Source organism: Amblyomma maculatum, chromosome 6, assembly GCF_055883805.1.
Source record: "Amblyomma maculatum isolate TAMU_Amacu chromosome 6, ASM5588380v1, whole genome shotgun sequence".
NCBI lineage: Eukaryota > Metazoa > Arthropoda > Arachnida > Ixodida > Ixodidae > Amblyomma > Amblyomma maculatum.
In genome coordinates, this window is record NC_139349.1 from 40,647,049 (window position 1) to 40,666,714 (window position 19,666).

At 45.9% G+C, this 19,666-nt stretch overlaps 1 protein-coding gene across 1 annotated transcript in view; it reads left to right on the forward strand.

Annotated features, from left to right (window-relative positions):
• Positions 1 to 19,666, forward strand: part of LOC146185600 (nephrin-like) — a 76,276-nt gene that overhangs the window by 21,188 nt on the left and 35,422 nt on the right. Inside the window, exons 6-7 of the mRNA XM_084607875.1 lie at positions 1,104 to 1,400; positions 2,289 to 2,582. Of these exons, the coding sequence (XP_084464001.1) occupies positions 1,104 to 1,400; positions 2,289 to 2,582 (591 nt within the window). The remainder of the gene's footprint in view (positions 1 to 1,103; positions 1,401 to 2,288; positions 2,583 to 19,666) is intronic.

Consider the following 19,666-nt stretch of genomic DNA (forward strand, 5'->3'; position numbering starts at 1 on the left):
CACTGGACAGGCAGCAGTTTTGCAGGATGCACGTCAGGCAAGAGGAGGAATCCAACCCAGCTCACTATTCCGACAGGCCCCCTTTGAGTTTGTTATGATGTGCTTCATTTGTGTGAGGAAGAGGGCGAACGGAATCGCGGTTTCCCCCGCGTGTATTGTAGGAGCGGAACGGATCCACAACACCCAGTGCGTTGATGTTGTAGATCACTGCCGCAGTGAAACACCCAGCGGTGGGGGCCAGCAATGTCCACGCACAAATCGGTCATAATGTCGCCCAAAGAGCGATGAAAGTTAGCTTATTGCCTCAAGCACTGTGGCAGACCACAACTCGAAGATTCCGTTAGAGACATGAGTTTCAGCTGTACAGCCCTGCTGGCCTGGTGATGTTATGCGTTCGTACTGACGATGACGACATCAACAGTGTCGGACGTGCAGTGCTGACACACTGAATGTGCCAGAGCAAGCAGGACTTACATAAAAGCGTACTTCTCTCAAAGGGGTCTCATTTCTGACCAGTCCGGGCCTCTTCTGACGGCGCGTTAGAGGCGTTCATTTAGGTGCGAGAGGGTTTGCTCCCTCTTTTTTTATCATCGATTTCGGCATGAAACAGGCACAGAACGTAATGGCAAAATACGTAAGCAACACATTTACTGACGTGACACATTTAAAATTTCTTCAATAGCGCCAGTTCATCAAGCACTCCAATCTATGTTGGCTCGTCAGGAGGCACTCGATGCGCTTCTCTGAACCGTGACAATTCCAATTTTCAGCTCAGCTAAAGCTCGTTTAGGTTCAACTTCGCTTTTGTGTTTAGTTTGTGGTGTCCATCGAGAAGTGAGCTAGTTTGATATCTCCTCATGTTTGAGTAATGAAACCACAGCAGAGCGAAAGGAGACACTTGTCGACTCATGCGATTTCCCATCGGCAACACAGCAACTAGGCACTAGGCGGTGCAACTAGGAAAATGCGTTCGACCAAATATTCAGTGCCTTCGGTGTCCGTAAGTTTCTCCAAACGGTTATATCCACATGAGACTTTTGACGTCACGCTATCCTAATGAATTATAAACTTTTTCATAGGCTTGTGTCTTGTTCTACCCGCAGACGCACCGCAGTTGTCTGTAAGCGTCACGTCAACTCATGCGAGCGGCGCCATCTTGGAAGGGTCGGACGTGCTTCTCGAATGCGCGGTCCGCGCCAACCCGTCCGTGCGAGATGTCTGGTGGAAGCACAATGGCCGCCTGCTAGACCGGAGCCGAGACGCGGGCCTGGACCTGGTGTTCGGCAACCAGTCCCTGCGGCTCCTGCGCATCCGTCGCACCAGTGCCGGCACATACCAGTGCCTGGCGAGCAACACGCAGGGACACGGCGAAAGCAATCAGCTGCAGTTACAAGTCAAGTGTGAGTAACATTTAGAACTTAAGCAAACCGTAGCGCTCATAGCTTCAGTAGCAGGCATTGCAAGTTTTAAAGCGAGTGCGGTCTGTGGGCAGATGCATAGCTCAACACAAAGCTTCTCGAGTGTCTTGAGTGTGCTCTATCTAGTTTTGCGTTTCTTTAAACAAATCGTTAAAGAAAAATTTTAACTGCAGGTTCATTGCCACTACGCATTTGTTAAGCACTTAGAGCAAAAGGGCGAGTACGGCGCTAATAAGTGGTCTCGAAATCAAGTGATCACATAAGGTTACTATTATTCACCTAAAAACACATATTGTTGTGAATTAGCTATCATTGTAGCACGGTTAGAGCCACGTATATGTCATTCATGACAGTGTCCATATTTTTTAAAGCAGGACTGGATATGATTTCTTCTTCAATACTGCTAAAATCATTGACATATGGCACCGTTTTATGGTACAGGGATATCAAGGTTTCAAGCTTTGCAGATATACCATTCAGATAAATTCAAGTAGATTTGCACTTTAGGGAACAAAAGCGACCAATAGTGCGTAAGAAGGAAGTCAATAGATGTTGTGATTGTGTGAGGCAGGCTTTAAATCATCAGTCAAAGCTGTGGGATATTTATAAAAAGAACTACTCTAAAAGGATCTACCGGCCCCACTAGGGACCCGGAAAGCAGTCGATTTGAATCATTTGTCTACTTTGCTAATGATATCAACTAAAGTAAAGCCGGCCGATGACGTCGAGTAGTATGACTGCATGCATAGCACAGAGTGTTCTCACAGCTTCTCTAAAGCCACATAAAACAAAACGAGATCGTCAAAAACGTTCACAATGAGCAAAACCTGCTGATCTCTACAAGTTGCTCCGGTCTTGCCTGTCCCGCAGTCGCCCCCGTGTGTCGAGGTGGTCAGAAGCTGGTGTACGGCGTGGCCAAGGATGAAGCCGCCCAGGTGTCATGCGAACTGGAGGCAGATCCTCCAGACGTGTCCTTTCAGTGGCGATTCAACAGCACCTTCGAAGGAGAACGCCACCTGTCGTCTATGCCTGTCGACAAAGGGCTGCGCAGCGTCGCCACTCATGTCCCGAGGAGCCGCACCGACTACGGCACCCTCGTTTGCTGGGGAAAGAACAGCGTGGGCACACAAGTCAAGCCATGCGTCTTCACCATCGTCGCCGCCGGTGAGCTAATATAGCACATTGTCATCTGCAATGTATGAGCTGATTTAATATGTTGTCATGTAGTGGTGACAACTCCGTTGGCAAATAAGGATGTTTGATCTTCACAGGAAACAAATATTTATTGGGCTGACTTGCGCCCACAAAAAAACTACGCAGTCGGCGCGGTGATAGCAACAATCGTGCTCAGCGGTTGTGTATATTATTCGAATGCCCGTCGTGCCCGTCAACGTTCAATTTAAAGGCGGCAAAAAAACATCTAGATAAAGCCGCCAGCGGGAGCTAGCACAACATGGAACATTGCAGAAACGCACGCGAGTGGCCTCAGTCTTCGGGACACATCTCGGCGCATCTTGCGCGACAAGAAACTAATAAAGCTCGAAAACGGTCATGAACAACCAAAGAATACAGAATTTTTTCTCTCGCCAGAATCAGAGTGATAAGACCGCAGGCCAGTGGCTGCCGAAAAGAGACTAAACAAATATTTGAACGGTTTGCTGCAATACTGATTCCTTGCACGCTACGAGAATGAAGGATTTTGCGGTGTATTTAACTGAGGGCACGAAGATAGCCACTCCGATCGCGAGCCACCTTAGGATGCATGATACCTGTGTAACACAGGGCTAGAACAATTTGTCTTCAGAGTTTATTAAAGCGAAAGCTTTGTTGTTGCGGCTGTCGGGAGAAGTAAAAGAAAATGCACGGGCCTGCTACTGGCTCTGTAGCTGAGTCACCTCCGCTGCCTCGTGCGGGCAGAAGAGAGAAAATAGAGAAGAAAGAAAAAGAAGAGGGGGAGAAAGACACACGCCGGAACAGCCGTCGTCTACCACCGAAGCGTGGCGGGTGCAATGACGGCCTACAACAAATAAAAATTCACTGGCAGGCTTTTTTTGTTCGTTTTTATTCTATTTACATTATAAAAACGCAACAAACACATACCGATAGGTTCTGCGCTTATTACACCCTTATGAATTAGACGTGTACTACGGCAAAAGATATGTTAGCAAGTGTCAAAAGATGCGCCAAAAATCAGCCAGGCATTGCTGCATATAAACCGCCTTGACGAAACCTGCCGGACCAGAGTTTCAAACCAAGATCAGCCAAGATGACTGCACTCACTCTCGTACCTTGAAATCTTGACGCGTTATGTCCTTTTTTTTTTTTTCGAAAGCGCTGAAAGCGCTAGACGCGCTTTTCGACCTTTCTCTAGAACCGCGGCGGAGGCGGGTATTTAGCCGCTGTTTTTCGATCATTCTGAAGCACCATTTAACTTCTGTAATTTATCGTTGAAGAGGCCCGAGCGAGAGCATCAGGGGTAGCTTGGCCATTGCAAGCTGACTGACGCTGCATAAACAGGTTTACAAAAGACGAAAATCTTGTATCCATCCTTTCACTAAGGTCATTATGATCATTTTTGTTTGCCTCCGCCTAATCAGACCATCACCATCATCATCAGCCAGACTATGCCCGCTGAAGGGCAAAGGCTTCTCCCATATCCATCCAATTATTCCGTTCCTGTACTACTGCACCTACTTGACAACCGACAGTTTTTTAATCTCATACACCGACGTAACTTTCTTCAGCCCTTGCTACGTATTTCTTCCCTTGTAATCCAATTCGTCACCTTTAGCAACCATCGATTATACTCTCTTTGAATTACATGTCCTACCCATGGCCATTTCTTCTTGATTTCGACTAGAGCTTTATTAACCCATGTTTGTTCCCTGACCCACACTGAATGCTTCCAGCTTCAAAGTTACACATACCATTTTTCATTCTATAGCTCTCTGCGTTGTCCCTAATGTAAGCAGAACTGTTTTTGTTAAGCCTCCATGCATGTCTGCTCTAGTGGTGAGTACGGGTAAGATGCAGCGGTTATGTACTTTTTTTCTTGAGGGATACTGATAATTATTACGAACAATACCTCATAAATTCGCGATTCGCTGATGACATTGCCGTTCTAAGCAGCTTTACGGTCATAATTAGCGAGTACTTGTCAATTTAACTCCATCCCAAACTGATTCTCCTAATCGTTCCCGCTTTTTTAGTCCGGACCTGCAGCTACTACCTGCCTTAAGTAGACGTATACCTTACAACTTCTGCGCCTATCTCTTTAAAGGGGTTCTTTCTTAGGCTGGCGAACATTATTTTAGTCTTCTGCGTATTAATTTGAGGGCCAATCATTTTTCTTCGCATATCTACATCATTAATAATTATTTTCAGATCATCCCGTAAGTTGTTTAGAACGGCAATGTCATGAGTGAACCGCCAATTTCTGAGGTATTGTTCATCAACCCTCGTCTATAGCTTTCCTCACATTCCAGGTCTCTAAATACTCCTTCTCATCATGCGGTGAATAGAACTGAGGTAATCGTGTCTCCTTTATGGGGACCGATTGTTGTGCAGTAACTATAGATATCATCAGTACTTTCACATATGGGACATCTACATAATGATTTCGCAATACCTGCATGACTGCTGAGGTTTCGACTGAGTTAAAGGCTTTATCGAAACCTATGAATACTACGCACATATGATTTTGTTATATTCAGAACGTTTTCTATCACCTTATCGTTAGTGTGGACATGATATATTTTAGAGTAGTCTTTACTAAACCCTGCATGACATTCGCTTGATCACTTTGTCTAGGGTTGTCCTAATTAAATTAAATAATACTCTAGTAAATACCTTGTACGCAACAGTAGTAAGCTGAATTAAATTAAATTAATTAAATTGGTTCACAGGAAGGGAAAGGCGCAGTAACTGTCACACTTGCTCTGTGGACACCCGAACCGCGCCGTAAGGGAAGGGAGGAAGGTGGGAATGAAAGTGGACAGAGAGAAAGAGGAGCCATAGTGGAGGGCTACGGAGTAATTTCGACCACCTGGGGATCTTTAACGTGCGCTGACATCGCACAGCACACGACGCCTCTTCGTTTCGCCTCCATCGAAACGCAGCCGCCGAGGCCGGGATTCGATCCCGGGAACTCCGGCACAGTAGTCGGGCGTCTTACCACTGCGCCACCCCGGCGGGGCATATAGTAAGCTGAATGGTTCGTAATTTTTGAAGTCCTTGACGTGTGCTTTCTAATAAAAGAAGATTAAATTCAATGAAATCAATTTAAGTTTACTTGCACCATATCACATACAGTGTGTATATGACACTGAAAGCGCGAAGAAAGAGGTGTCTCAAGAACACCTTGATAGAGTCTCGTGCTCCAACACTGGCATCACGCAACAGTGGCAAAACAGCTCAGCGACAAAAAGAACAATAAAAGAACATTCATCAAAACAGCAATCAAACTATAATTACAATATTATTGCATTCACAAGGCATATAAGTCAGCATACTGCGCAACAGTGCTCATGTTAGTGTTCTTCTAAGATCCTGGTACTCTGGAAGTCGTGGGGCATTACGCATACGCGATTGCCAGTTTCCCTAGCCTAATCTCTTCACTATCTTTCATTAAATATGCAGTTACCTGATCCTCCCCAGCTGCTTTCCCTCTTTTTATTGTTTCTAATGCTTTCTTTACTTCATCCTTCACCTCTACTGCTATTGTCATGGTCGTCCTGGTTATTTAGGCTACTGTACAGATTAGCATAGAAATCCTCGCCCACCTGCACTACTACCCTATCCATATTGATAATGGCATTGCCCGCCTTTCTTCTTAACACGTACCTCTCATTTTTTTTTTTTTATGCCAGGTTTAATCTTACCTTGCTTTTAGGGTACGCCGGTTCTTTAGAGCATCTTCAGTTCCTTTCATGTGCATTTCGTTGTGCCGAACACTTTATGCGTACTGATTGGCTTTGATATCTCTGTCAGTTCATTCCTCTCTGCTGGTTTGGAGACTCTTATGCTTTGGCACTTATTAATTAGATCTTTGTTTCCTTATATAGCTTACTGGGGTCCTGTCTAACTATGCTGCCGCCTACTTCCATCAGGCGCTCAGCAATGATATCTCTGAAAATTATTGTTTATTGCTTCTACACAAACGTCATCTTACTCGGTTAAGTCTGAATATCGATGTTGCAGCGAGATCCTGAATTCTTCCACCTTCCCTCTCACCGCTAATTCTTTGATGGACTTCTTCCTCACTAGGCCCTAAGCATCACATTTAATATCCGCAAGTTCCTTGTACAGCACTGCTAGACATAAGGTTCTAGGGAGGTTAAGTTTGTAATGGCGACCAGAGATTCTTAGCCCACTGCGGTGCGTCACAGGTCTGACCACCGCATGGTCAGTTGTTTTGCAGCCGCCGGGGACTGAGAACCGGGGTCTTATTGGAAAATTCATACAGCATATGGTGGCCAATTACACGATGTAAGAGTATCTACTCGTTGATACTCACGAGGCGGAAATAGCTGCACCTGTTTGCCGCTCCTCGTGCTTTTTTTTTCTTTTTGACGCGGTCAGATAGCGCCACGTGATGGAATCATATATGAAGTCGCCGTACTGCAGTGGCTATACTGCAGGAGTCGCGGGATCGGTCGATGTCGCGGCACATACGTGAACTTCTTTGAAGCGACAAGCTTTACGACAAGGGTCAGAGCCGAGCTTCGCGTATGCCGTATGCCGTATGTGGTATGCCGCGACCGAGTGACGTCACAGCCAAGGCCAGCTGCGCAGCCTCCTTGCCAAGCTCTGCCGGCGTTGCAGATGCCCGTAGGAACCCATGCATTTGAAGGTCATCGTAACTATCACTAACCATCACTTAATAGTTAAGGGGCGTTTAACTCACACTAATCAGACATTAAGTAGTACCCAGAAAGTGCAAGTCATGGTTAACTATCACAAACCAATAGTATTTATTGTACGTTTCGAGATATCCATAGCCTTCACATGGCGGCGTCAGCGGCCGTGACGTCATGACTGGTGGTGACGTCACCAGGAGATTCACGCATATACGAATTATAAACAGAAAACTACTGCCACCACCGGATAAAACACTAAGTAATAGAGAGGCAACAGCATGGCGGAGACTTCAAGCTGGAAATTTCGTTAACCCAGTATTGGCGTTTCACAAACTTCCAGAGGAACCGGAAAATGATCTTTGTAAAGCATGTGGGGAGAAGGGTACTCTTGTCCCCATTATATGGGAATGCGTCGACTCCCCTGGAATCGAGGAAAATATAAATAGCAGAGAGAACTGCGAAGCCCTGCTGCGGAGTGAAGACCCCACTCGGCCGCAACAAGCCGTCCGCCTGGGGGCCGAGGCCTTTAGTCGCGGAGGCTCCAGCCCCAATCCCCTAGGCCTACGTGCCGGGGGTGAGGAGTATGGGGCATCTATTTAAGGTGGACAATAAAAGTTGTCATTCATCCACGCATATACGAAGCTGACACCACCGGGCCTTCCATCCCTGTGTCCATGCGGGGCCTTTCATTTGGCGCTTCCTCGAACGCCGCACCACGAAGAAATAGTGGGACTCGGATGTCTCTTAAGAGGGGAATAGCGAAGGCCTACACTTCCTATCCTCTCTGTCACACTTTCACCGGCAAGTGTGAGTTTGGACGGTACACCATCACTCCAGTCGCGTGGCGTTCCTTGACACGCGTACAAGTGTGGCTTTGCAGATGGCAGGGACGCACCCCGCCTCAGCCAATCAGAACGCCGCAAAAGCGAGACACACTTTGTACACGACAGCATGAGCCATTAAAGGATTTCGCAATTGTTAAGTCACTCAATTAGAGATTTTACCCCACCGGGGTGGCGCAGTGGGTAACGTGCTCGACTACTGTTCCCAAGGACGCGGGATCGAATAACGGCCTCGGCGGCCACTTTTTCATGGAGGCGAAAAGCCAGGATCCCGTGTGTTGTGTGAGATCAGTGCACGTTAAAGAACCACAGGTGGCCGAAATTTCCGGAGTCCTCCACTACGGCGTCTCTCATAGCCTGAGTAACTTTGGGACGGTAAACCCCACCAAACACAAACCACAATTAGGGCTACGTCAAGGATGTGAAGTCACCCATCTACCGTCAGGTATGAAGACCAAGCGAGAATGAGTGCACTCCAACGCCGCCGAGCGGTGCTTCTTGCCTTCCGCGAGTGATAGATGCTGCGCCTTTCCTTTCCTATAAACGATTTATAGAACGCCGGTGAACTTAGACCCGCTCGACATGGAAGCCAAGGAGAGTTTAGCTGCTGGCGAACGGCACAGAAGAGTGGAGAAATTAACTTCTTCTGATCCCGCAGTAGTCACTGCTTTTCGCTACGTATATCGAGGCATAGCAGAGATACGCCATCTTTTATTTTTAAGTGGCGCAACATCTCTAAGGATTGACACTCCTGTTGACATCGACTCATTTTACGCTATATCGTGCTCTACTTGCTGGGACAGCTTGATATGTCCGTAACAGCACGGAAAACGCTGCCCCGAGTTGCTTTCGAGCTCGTTATCAATCCTGTTCTGATAAATGAATGCGTTTCCGGCGTTGCATGGTCGTCAAAATCAGGCCTCATCCCAGAACTTTGTACAAGTGTCCGTGTGCTCTGCGATGTCAGTGCACGTTAAAGATCCCAAGGTGGTCGACATCACTCTGCAGCCTTCCACTACGGCTTGTCTTTCTCTCTTTAATCTTTCACTACCACCTTTCTCCCTTCCCTTACAGCACGGTTCAGGTGTTCGCAGAAACAAGTGTGGCAGATACTGCCCCTTTCCGTTCCTGTGAACCAATTTATTATTACTATTATTCTGTCTACACTCTGATTTCTGCGTGTTTTTTTTTTTTTTTTTTTTTTTTTTTTTTTTTTTTAGTGCAGTGGAGAATTGCGAGGCACCTGTATTGAAACCACGTTCTTTTGGCCCCGCCGGGGTGGTGCAGTGGTAAGACGCCCGACTACTGTGCCGGAGTTCCCGGGTTCGAACCCGACCTCGGCGGCTGCGTTTCGATGGAGGCGAAACGAAGAGGCGTCGTGTGCTGTGCGATGTCAGCGCACGTTAAAGATCCCCAGGTGGTCGAAATTACTCCGTAGCCCTCCACTACGGCTCCTCTTTCTCTCTTTCAACTTTCATTCCCACCTTCCTCCCTTCCCTTACGGCGCGGTTCGGGTGTCCACAGAGCAAGTGTGACAGTTACTGCGCCTTTCCCTTCCTGTGAACCAATTTAACTTAACCACGTTCTTTTGCACGTGATGAGGATATCCTACCTTTGCGCCATCACTGCGATTTTTCAGCGAATAGCTATCTTCTGATTTTATTCTCGCCCATCGATGTTCCATGCCCCCAGACGCATTCAACCGCAAGAAAAAGTGTAAATATCCAAAGCAGTTTTCCTAACGTTTCCGTTTGACTTTGGCGCAGCCTCAAAGATATCAAATCCGAAAAGTTGGTCGTTGGTTATCTTTTTACTCTTCGTATAGGTCCCGTTTGTAGCTCGTAAAAGACTCAAAATATGCACCATCTTATATAAATAGTAAAATATATGTGACCTAGGCTCGTCTATGCGTGGGCCTGGGCTTTCAGGGAGGTCTCGATTCCGTGCGCTATAATTCGCGTTACATTTCATTTTAGCTACAACTCCTCCTAAGGCTTCAGTATATGCAAATAAGTGATGACAAAACATTCGCAAAGAAAATCGCAGCAAAGAATGAGCGTAAAGCAGGACGGAGAATAAGTTCACTCCTTTAAACAAAAATTTAAAGGACAAAAAATAACTCCTTCATGTGTATGCGCGGAGATTCAGAGTTCGATTTGCGTTGAGTGAGTCACGTTTTAAAAGGCATCGCAAAAGCCTTTTTGCTCGGAATTACTGCACCAACGAAACACGGGGGACCCATCAGCCTTTTAATCAGGAAATATAAGATTCCCCGACTTCGGTTAAATCGGAGACCCTGAAACGTCAGGGGAGCAAGAATAAAGCAAAGGACGCGAAACTACTGCGACATCAAGGAAACGCCATCCAGAAGTCAATACAAGATGCAACGAAAAGGAAATACCTCTGCTATTTACAGCTGTCAAACTAGAACTCGGTTTCTTTCATGCATTTCGGTGCTCTTTGAGTCACGGCAAGTTGCTTCTTTTTAACAGGTTTTCAGCGAGGTAAAAAGGATTTACATCTGCCTTAACTCGTCGCTCGGAAACTGTACGAGGAGGCCCCAGAAATCAAGAACAATTTCAGTGAAAGTCTGATGTTTGCGCAGAGAGACCTAGAAACTCCAGGCGGCCTCGCGTTTCGAACGGAACATTTGCCCCGTTCCCCTTCCTTTTATTTTTATATTTGGCTCTCGTGCTTTTGCTCTCGGACGAGGCACTCGACCAATACGAGACAGCCGCACTGATTTTCTGAAAGGGATTCGGTGTTTGCCTGTGCCCTCTGGTGGTGAGTTCCAAAATAAATACTTCCTGACTTCAGCTTGCTCCGAATTCTATATTTTTCCCTTCTAACACATGGCATAGACTGCCATCGAGCTCGAAATGAAAGCTGTTTTCGTTCTGTATGGCCGGAAGAACACCGTAATAAAGTTTAAGGTTCAAAAGACACTCACCAAACATCTAATCATATTGCTACGGTGAAATAGAAAAGGGGTGTTTATTTACAGTGATATGGCAGTGGGATACGGTGAAGCCTACTAGCCCACAGGCACCGACGCTTTCTCCTCTTCTTCTCCCAGACCAGCACAATTCTTCCTCGTCGTCTGTGACGTGACATTTCCCCCCTACTCAGCCTAAGCCCTCTTGGCGTGTTCGTGAGTCGTGCGAGGCTGACACGGCTTCAAGCGGGCAACATGACATAGTTCGGGTTTGGCAGACCGACGACCCGATGCTGTCAGGCGGGCTATTGCATAAGTTAAATCGCTGATGCGTTTGACAACCACATATGGGCCGTCATAGTGGGCAAAGAGTTTTTGATGTAGGCCACGGCGCCGAATTGGACGCCATAGCCAGACTAAATCACCTACAGAGTACGTGACCCGCCGGTGACTGGCATCGCATCGCACTTTAGAACGTTCTTGTGAAGCACCAGACCGTAATCGGGCGATTCACCGAGCTTCTTCGGCGAGACAGAGGGTCTCAGCCAGGCAGGGGTCTTCACGGCTTGTGAAGGGCAGGATAGTATCCAGGGAGTAGCGTGGCGGTCTGGCATAGAGCAGGAAAAATGGACTGTACCCAGTCGTCTCATGCGTGGCGGTATTAAACGTATACGTGATGAAGGGTAGTATGGTGTCCCAGTTCTTATGCCCTGCGTCCACTTACATGGCTAGCATGTTGATAAGCGTTCTTTTGGCGTCGAGTGTCGGAAAGTTACGGCGCATAAAAGCATGAGCTCTTCAACAACATCAGCAGTGAATTGTCGGCCCCGATCAGTGATGGGCGGCCCGTGTCGTAAGATGACTGAGTGCAGCAAGAAAAGCGACACCTGATGCGCCGTAGCAGATATAAGAGCGGCGGATTCACAGTAATGTGTGAGGTAGTCCACGCAGATTACAATCCAGCGATTTCCATCCACGGACTTCGGAAACGGACCTACGAGGTCAATGCCTACTTGATCAAACGGAGCTGTCGGGGTCTTCTTCACAGGGTGCAGCAAGCCAGATGGAGTTGCAGTTGGACGTTAGTGGTCATTTAAATGTTTTCTGCTCGTAGGCTATACTAAACCAAAATGGCTAGAGGGTCAGGCACGAAAGGTGGTATTTGTCCACTGGATTTAAGTCTAAGGAGATACTCGCAGCAAAGAATTGAAGCTCAAACTAATCGTACAATTCACGCTAGAGTCGCTCTTTCGTCGAGACAGGCTGCAATTTACGCGCCTAATTTCACCATCTTTTCACCACCATTTCACCAAGAGCGACTCTAGCGTGAATTGTACGATTAGTTTGAGCTTCAATTCTTTGCTGCGAGTATCTCCTTAGGCTTAAATCCAGTGGACAAATACCACCTTTCGTGCCTGACCCTCTAGCCATTTTGGTTTAGTATAGCCTACGAGCCTTATTTCGGTTTTCCCTTTTTTTCATATTCCATTTTTTCCTGAGCTCACGAGACAACTGTCCATACGAGCTTAGTTCTCTTTCGTGTTCTGACTTTTTTGTTGCTTTTTCTGCATATATGTGAAGTAAAACATATTGGTAATTTCCTTTGCCTCTTTTTTGTGCTTATTAAGCGAGCGTCTTGCTGCAGTGTTCATATTTGATTTACGCAATATCTCGCTAGTTGTTATGCCTATTTAGTACCAATATCCCGTCCACCAGAGATCTCATCAGATGAGACCACTCGTCTACCAATAGTGAATATATATTTGAAGCGCTTACGAAGGGGTCGGAGTTTTAAAATGTTGTGGAAGAGTCGTCGTTGTAGAGCAGTCGTAGCTGCAGTAGCACACATCTGTGAGTACTTTTCATCACTGTGAGCATTCTGTGACACATAACTCTACAAGCCTTCTTTCATTCTTGACGTTTAGGTTTAGTGTAGCACACGAGCAGAAAGCATTCAAAGGACCAGACGCACCGGTGCTCTCGGCCTAGAAAGACATTAAATCATATTTGGTTCACAGTTATGATAAGGCAACATTATTGTAACAGATTTGAAACTTGGGTCATTCGGTAGATGTTCTTGAAAGCAATCAGTCAAAAGACGAAGGACAAAGAGGAAGACGAGGCATACACATCGACTGGACTAACAACTGTGATTTATTTAAAACAGATAAGTCTCCCAGGAAAGGTAACATGGCATGCGCCGTTCATCCTCCAAAGCAAACACACCCAAGTTCTGGAGATAAGCCAGTAATCTACCTCCACTGCGAAAGGAAGCAAAGTTCCTTTTGCAACAAGGAGATGGAAGCTGTGCTGATACAGTTATCCGCTTGCATACTGATGAGATACGCTTCACGAATTTCGCGCTCCCACCTTTCCCTTGCCTCTACCAACAATACTAACATTGGAAAACAGCGGTCAGCAGCCGCATTCCCGGCAATGGCGAGGCACGTCTGCTCCATCAGTGTGGCTCAGAGAGCTGTGGTGCTCGCGCAGCCTTTCATTCATACACCGGCCTGTTTTGCCGATGTAGACTTTTTCGCAGATCAGCGGAATCTTGTAAACCACACGGGTGGCACATGTGGCGTAGAAGTTTTAATGCGTCTGTACGACAAGTTCTACCACGCGCAATACGCAAGCAAAGGCTAGAAAGTGTACAGGGAGCTGAAAAGACGACATTGACGACCTGCCTCACAGCAACCTTTTTTTATGTTGTGGGATACCCTATTCACATAAGGAATTGCTTGAAACTTTTTCTTTTCAGCTACCAAAGTATCCGTCATTTTATCGTCTGGTTTCTTAATATTTAGCAGCAACATTTCTGCCACCGCGTACAAAAGCGGTTTTGGAAAGCCGGCACCCACCAAGCGTTCAAACTGATCATCAAGACTTGATTTTATGCTGTGGTGGCAACTCTTTTGCAGCGCATTCTGAAAACAATTCATAACATGTCTCTCTGGGCCACTTTTGAGTGAGCCGACGAGTACGGCAACCTCCTTTTCGTCTTTCGTCTTTTGACTGGTTGCTTTCAAGAACATTCTTGTAGTAATAATTTTCGAATAACTCTCTAAAGCGCTACCTCTGAGCCGCAGACAGCAGTACAACCTGACCGTTTACGTATACCGGGAAGTTGCAATATCACAAAATACCGGAAAAAAAATATTGCACTCTTCGTGCTCATCCGAAAGCGTTGAAATTGAAGCCCACTTCACCGCAATGCGGAGCGCACTGTAGCAGACGACACTACAGTGTTCTAGATGGGGGGCAGCGCCGGCAGCACGGAGCGATATTCTAACTTAGAATGGACGACCTTGTACGTAAAGACGTAATGGAGAGAAGCTTGGGCCGAGTAAAACTTGCGTTGACACAAGCTAAGATGTTGTACTACATTGGAAAGAAGTCATTTTTTCGCGTCGAAATAGAGCGGATGCTGCTTATAATGCTTTGGTTCTGCTTCTACGCACATCATACGTGCTTTATTGCACTTCGTCTTACTAAGTCGTAGCGGCGTTTCAAAAAATCCAAACGGCACTACCTCTGCTGTGGTCGAATTCATAATATAGCGTGCGTAAGAACCACTAGTGGTTGTCTTTGAGCGGCGTTTCGAAGAGCGAGCTCCCAGTAGTTGATCGCTACCATCGTTGAGTGAATTTAAATCCATCGCTTTGTCCCTAGCTTGAAATTCACGAAGAATATTTGCCAAAATTCTGCTTGTATTAGGCGTAACAAAGTGCTAATATAGAGGGTTAGAGACGAAAGAGCAATTTTTTCTACACTTGCCACTTTGCAGTGGATAACAGTAACATGAAGCTTTCAATGCGACCCGTAGGAAAAACTGTCAGTAAAAACGAACATGATTACTTTCTTGAGGAGCGGTGAGTAATCAGCAGTAGGCAGGAACTGCAACTACGCATATCTAGTCTACCACACCATTTGAAGCCGTTCGCGAACCCAGGCAACTTAGATGGCTCACGCACGAGCAAACGTGGTGTGGCGCTTCGGTTTCTTCTATCGCGTAGATCTCAATAGTGTTTGTGCTGAATAGCCAATAAAAATATGCTTAGAATGCCTGTGGAAAGAACTGTGGGAACAATGCGTGCGCCTGAAGCTCATTTGTGAAGTACGTTTGCAGTACCAGTAACATATATGTATATGCAGGCTAAATGGTCCCACGTTTTGGGAGTGCACAATACTACGCGCTGAAATGCTGTCCCACTCAAGTCGAGGAGTCTAGAACATGCTTTATTTGTGAAGCATCTATGCAATATTTTAATATACTGTTTTTCATTACCCCCTAAATGCTTTAAGCACATATTCAAAATTTAGCGAGAGTCATAGAGGAGTCGACCTACCCAATGTTTGCCACTTAGTTATAGATTCACCACGTGTACCATACATCCACCAAAAAGGGATTGCATCACTCTTCTTTTACTATACTGTCACAAACACTTTACTTATTGTTGCTGGCAGCCTCCACTTTGCAAATACCGCACTGAAAGATGTTGAGATTTTGTGTTTATTTATGCTCAGTGTAGACTAAGTGCAGCGTTTATCATTTTCTTTATCGCACAAGATGCGCCGAGATTTGTCGCGATTGTTTTCAGCTACGTGCATCCGTTACCGCAATTTTCTAATTTAAGCTAGTCAACCTCCGCTTCTTTATCTAGACGCTTTTGCAACGACTCTAAATTCAGGGCTGACGACTGCACCTGGCGTTCGTACTTCGACGACCGACAAGCGCCCTTCCTTTTATCGCCGACGCCTAATTGTTTAGTAAATTTTAGAACAAAAGTCAACCCAATTAAGAGCTTATTTCAGTGAAATACCAGCCTTTTCAATTGCTGCCTACAGCCTTGTCGCTGCCACGTGACAGTATAGGAGCAAATGAAATAGTAGAACACGAAAGCATTTTCTTGTCAACGCCTTCTTTGCCTTTTATCATTCACATCTCCTGCTGATCCTCTGATCCTCGCCTGAAAAAAAGATCGCTTAACCACATTCAAATTATATATATATATATATATATATATATATATATATATATATATATATATATATATATATATATATATATATATATATATATATATTATAAAACTCTTCTAAGATCCAGAAATATGTATAAGATGAGGTTCAGTTCAGTTCAGTCGTTCAGTCGTGTCCGACTCTTCGTGACCCTATGGACCATGTCACACCACGCTTTCCGGTCTCTCACTATCTTTCTAACATCACATAACTTCATCTGCAGTGCCTCGAGGATGCCATCTAACCATCGCGTTCGCTGCCTACCCCTTCTCCGGCGACCCTCAACTTTTCCCAACATCAAATCTTTCTCCAGCGACTCCTCTCTTCTCATCAGATGACCAAAGTAGCTGAGCTTTAACTTTAGAATTTGACCCTCCAATGAGCAGTCAGGGTTTATGGTCGACAATATTGACTGATTTGATCTTCTGGCAGTCCAAGGAACTCTCAAGAGTCTTCGCCAGCACCACAATTCAAACGCGTCAATTCTTCGGCGGTCAGCCTTTTTCACAGTCCAACTCTCGCATCCATACATCACAACTGGAAAGACCATAGCACTACAGCACAGCATAGTGTATCCTTCCTTCGACCATTGCTCTCTTTCCCAGAAGCAGGCGTCTCCTAATTTCATGGCTGCAGTCTCCTTCCGAGGTAATCTTGGAGCCCAAGAAGTAATCCTAACTTCAGCGCATAGCACAGCTAGCACAGTATAAAATATCAGCAGTAATCCTAACGAGAACAGAGATGACAAATGAAGGGGCGCACAAACGACAACAATGGTTTATTTCCGACGTTTCGGCCGAAGGCTTTCGAAAACCAGCCTATGCTGTCCACTTAAATACATGCGCTATTGAAGGACATGTGACACGTAGTTACACTGTAATGACAATAAAATAAAATGCGCGTACAACCACAAATAACGCATTCTCAAAGAGGTTATATCATCGAAGAGGTTACAACAACTCCACTGGTTTAAGTAATAAAGTGAACAAGTACTGGGGTGCGTCCGACAAAACATCCCCTCTTTGAGATGGGGGAACTTGCTTTCATGATGATGATGCTGCTATCATAGAACGCAGAGTATAGGCGCACGTTCAGCCAACTGCACAGTATAAAATATCAGCAGTAATCCTAACGAGAACAGAGATGACAAATTCCGTCAGAAATATTCGAGCTTCACTCAGAAGTCGAAGTAGATGCCGCTCAAACTACTAACTACTCGCCGATGTAGTCCAAAAGATCAATACGATGTGAAAGCGTACACTCTTAATCTCTTTCCACATACGGTTTAAAATGTACCGGTTATAAGTGGAACTCCACTGGAACGTTTTTAGCACATATGTGGAACCATATTAAGAGTTTATGTTGCAGCAGCACTAGAACCTTGCCGAGAACCAGCGGTTGGGGATGACAATTACCAGCAGAGTTCTAGAAAAACCAAGGTCATGCAGGCGACGTCTCTATGCGAGTGAACATGCCTGCTGTCAGCTTTTCAATCTAAACAAGAAGCAGGATATTCATGAGAACAGAAGTATTCTTATTCCGACGTGTTTATCTTAAAGAAAACATGTACTTTCCATTACGTTTATATTGTTGTTTAAATTTTTAACAGATTGAATACCAAAATAAAATCCCCAAAATTAGCTTATTTTTATGCAAATGTTGGTCTTAGCAGTTTTTGGCGGGTTTCGGGGCTTCCTGTTGCGTGTGTTTCTTTATTATTATTTGGGGGGGGGGGGGGGGGGGGGGCGGAGCATTGGCTTTGCTGAGGTGCGCATGAACCTGCGGATTCGAATGCGACTGCCACAGCAACATTTTGCTAACACTGAATTACTCAATAATCCACGTGAGCACGTTGGCTAAAATCATTTCAGATCTCTTTACTAAGACGCGCTTATAACCTGGTGTCGCTAAGGCTCGCTAAAACCCATTATAATTTGCGATACATTGCTTTAGAAAAATTGATAACAGAGCTCACAGCTTTAGTGCTGCTCATGCTCGTGTCGGTCTTCAGCGTGAGTACGGGGAGAGGCAACCACGCTAATTGATGTTGCCGATACCGAATGTACCGCAGATGCACCTCCAAAGCGTACCCCTCCGGACCAAATGCAAAAAAAAAAAACACACACACACAAATATAACTTGACATAAAAAAAGCACAGCGAAGTTGCCAGCCTCGTTAACCGAGAGCCTATTTGAGTTACTACCACAGAGTGAGTGAGATAGGAAGGGCCGGCGCAACGAACAGCGAGACAGGCCGCAAAATAAATCAGAGCAGGGATGCACAATCGAAATGAAGACTGGACGCCCCCGTTTGTTACATGCATCGCGGCGGTGCTCATCGATGAAAAACGACCCGTGATGACTTTCCCGCAGATCGTCAGGGTAAAGGGGATAGCGGAAACGGGAGCGAGCCTCCATCGACTGAGAGACAAAAAGAAAATAAGCGGGGAACTCGAAATGTGCTACACGGGCAAAAGAGCAACAGAGAATGCGAGGTTATGCTTTGATCGCTGTCGCTGATTCGCGCTTATGACTAATAGACGAGTACAGTGGTGGTAGACGCTGATTGGAATGGGTCGAAAGTGAGGAGCGCAGTAATTAGCGAAAACGAAAATGAAAGTGCACCCCGAGGGCCCATATCGCCTTGTCGCGAGTGACGCACTCTGTATGCGCGCTGGTGTGTTTCCTCCTCCGTTACTCTCTCTAAACGACGGTGAGCTGATGGTGTCCGACGACTAGTTAATCGCTTGCAGCGCAATCTCGGTCTTTCCGCTGGCTCTTTGGGGTGCGTTTCGTTGGCGGTGGATGATTCGCATCACGAGTGCTCCGAAGCGTGATGGCTGAGCATGAGTGGGATTACGCTTGTTCATTCAACTTTGAGGCTTGCTTTGTAATTGGATCGGTCTCTACGTTTGGGCCACTGAAAGCGGCCATGTTGGCAGAAAAACCGCTGTTCATATTCATATCGCAGCTCTAATCTTAACTAGCTTCTTCAGCTACCGCTTCTATAAACATTTTGTTTGCTATTGAAAGCAAATTAAAGGCGTTTTTATGGTTATAAGCTGCGAATAATTGAAATGGTTTTCTTTTCTCGTAATCTGTTTCTTAATGCCATGGAAAGAGGCGTACCGCTCTCGTGCAGAAATAAGGCGAGCTTTTCTCAGGAATTTGGCTTTTGTTTTACATTGACTGACTTCGATTGAAATTAAAGAGTAGAATGCGAACACATTCTGAACAACATTTCCAAACCTCCCTTTACGTAACAGAATGAACACATGATTGATTTCCTTTGATGTTCGGGGCTGATCAAGAGCTTGGTTAATCAATAAGCACGCCTCAGAAAAGACAAACTTTTGATCTGATAACTTTGAAAGCCCCGCTGCCCAGAAAATCCACGTTTGCGTTGTTGCAGTTGGCAGGTGTCATGGCAGTACACTCATTGGTTGTCAGGTCACCAGTCCACATTACGCGGCCGATTTGGCAGGCACTGCCAGCACGAGCTTCGCCCCTGAGATGAGAATGTGAGATCGGAATCCGGCACTCCGGCCCGGACACTTGAATCCCTGGTTAGGCAGGCTACCCCAAGGCCAG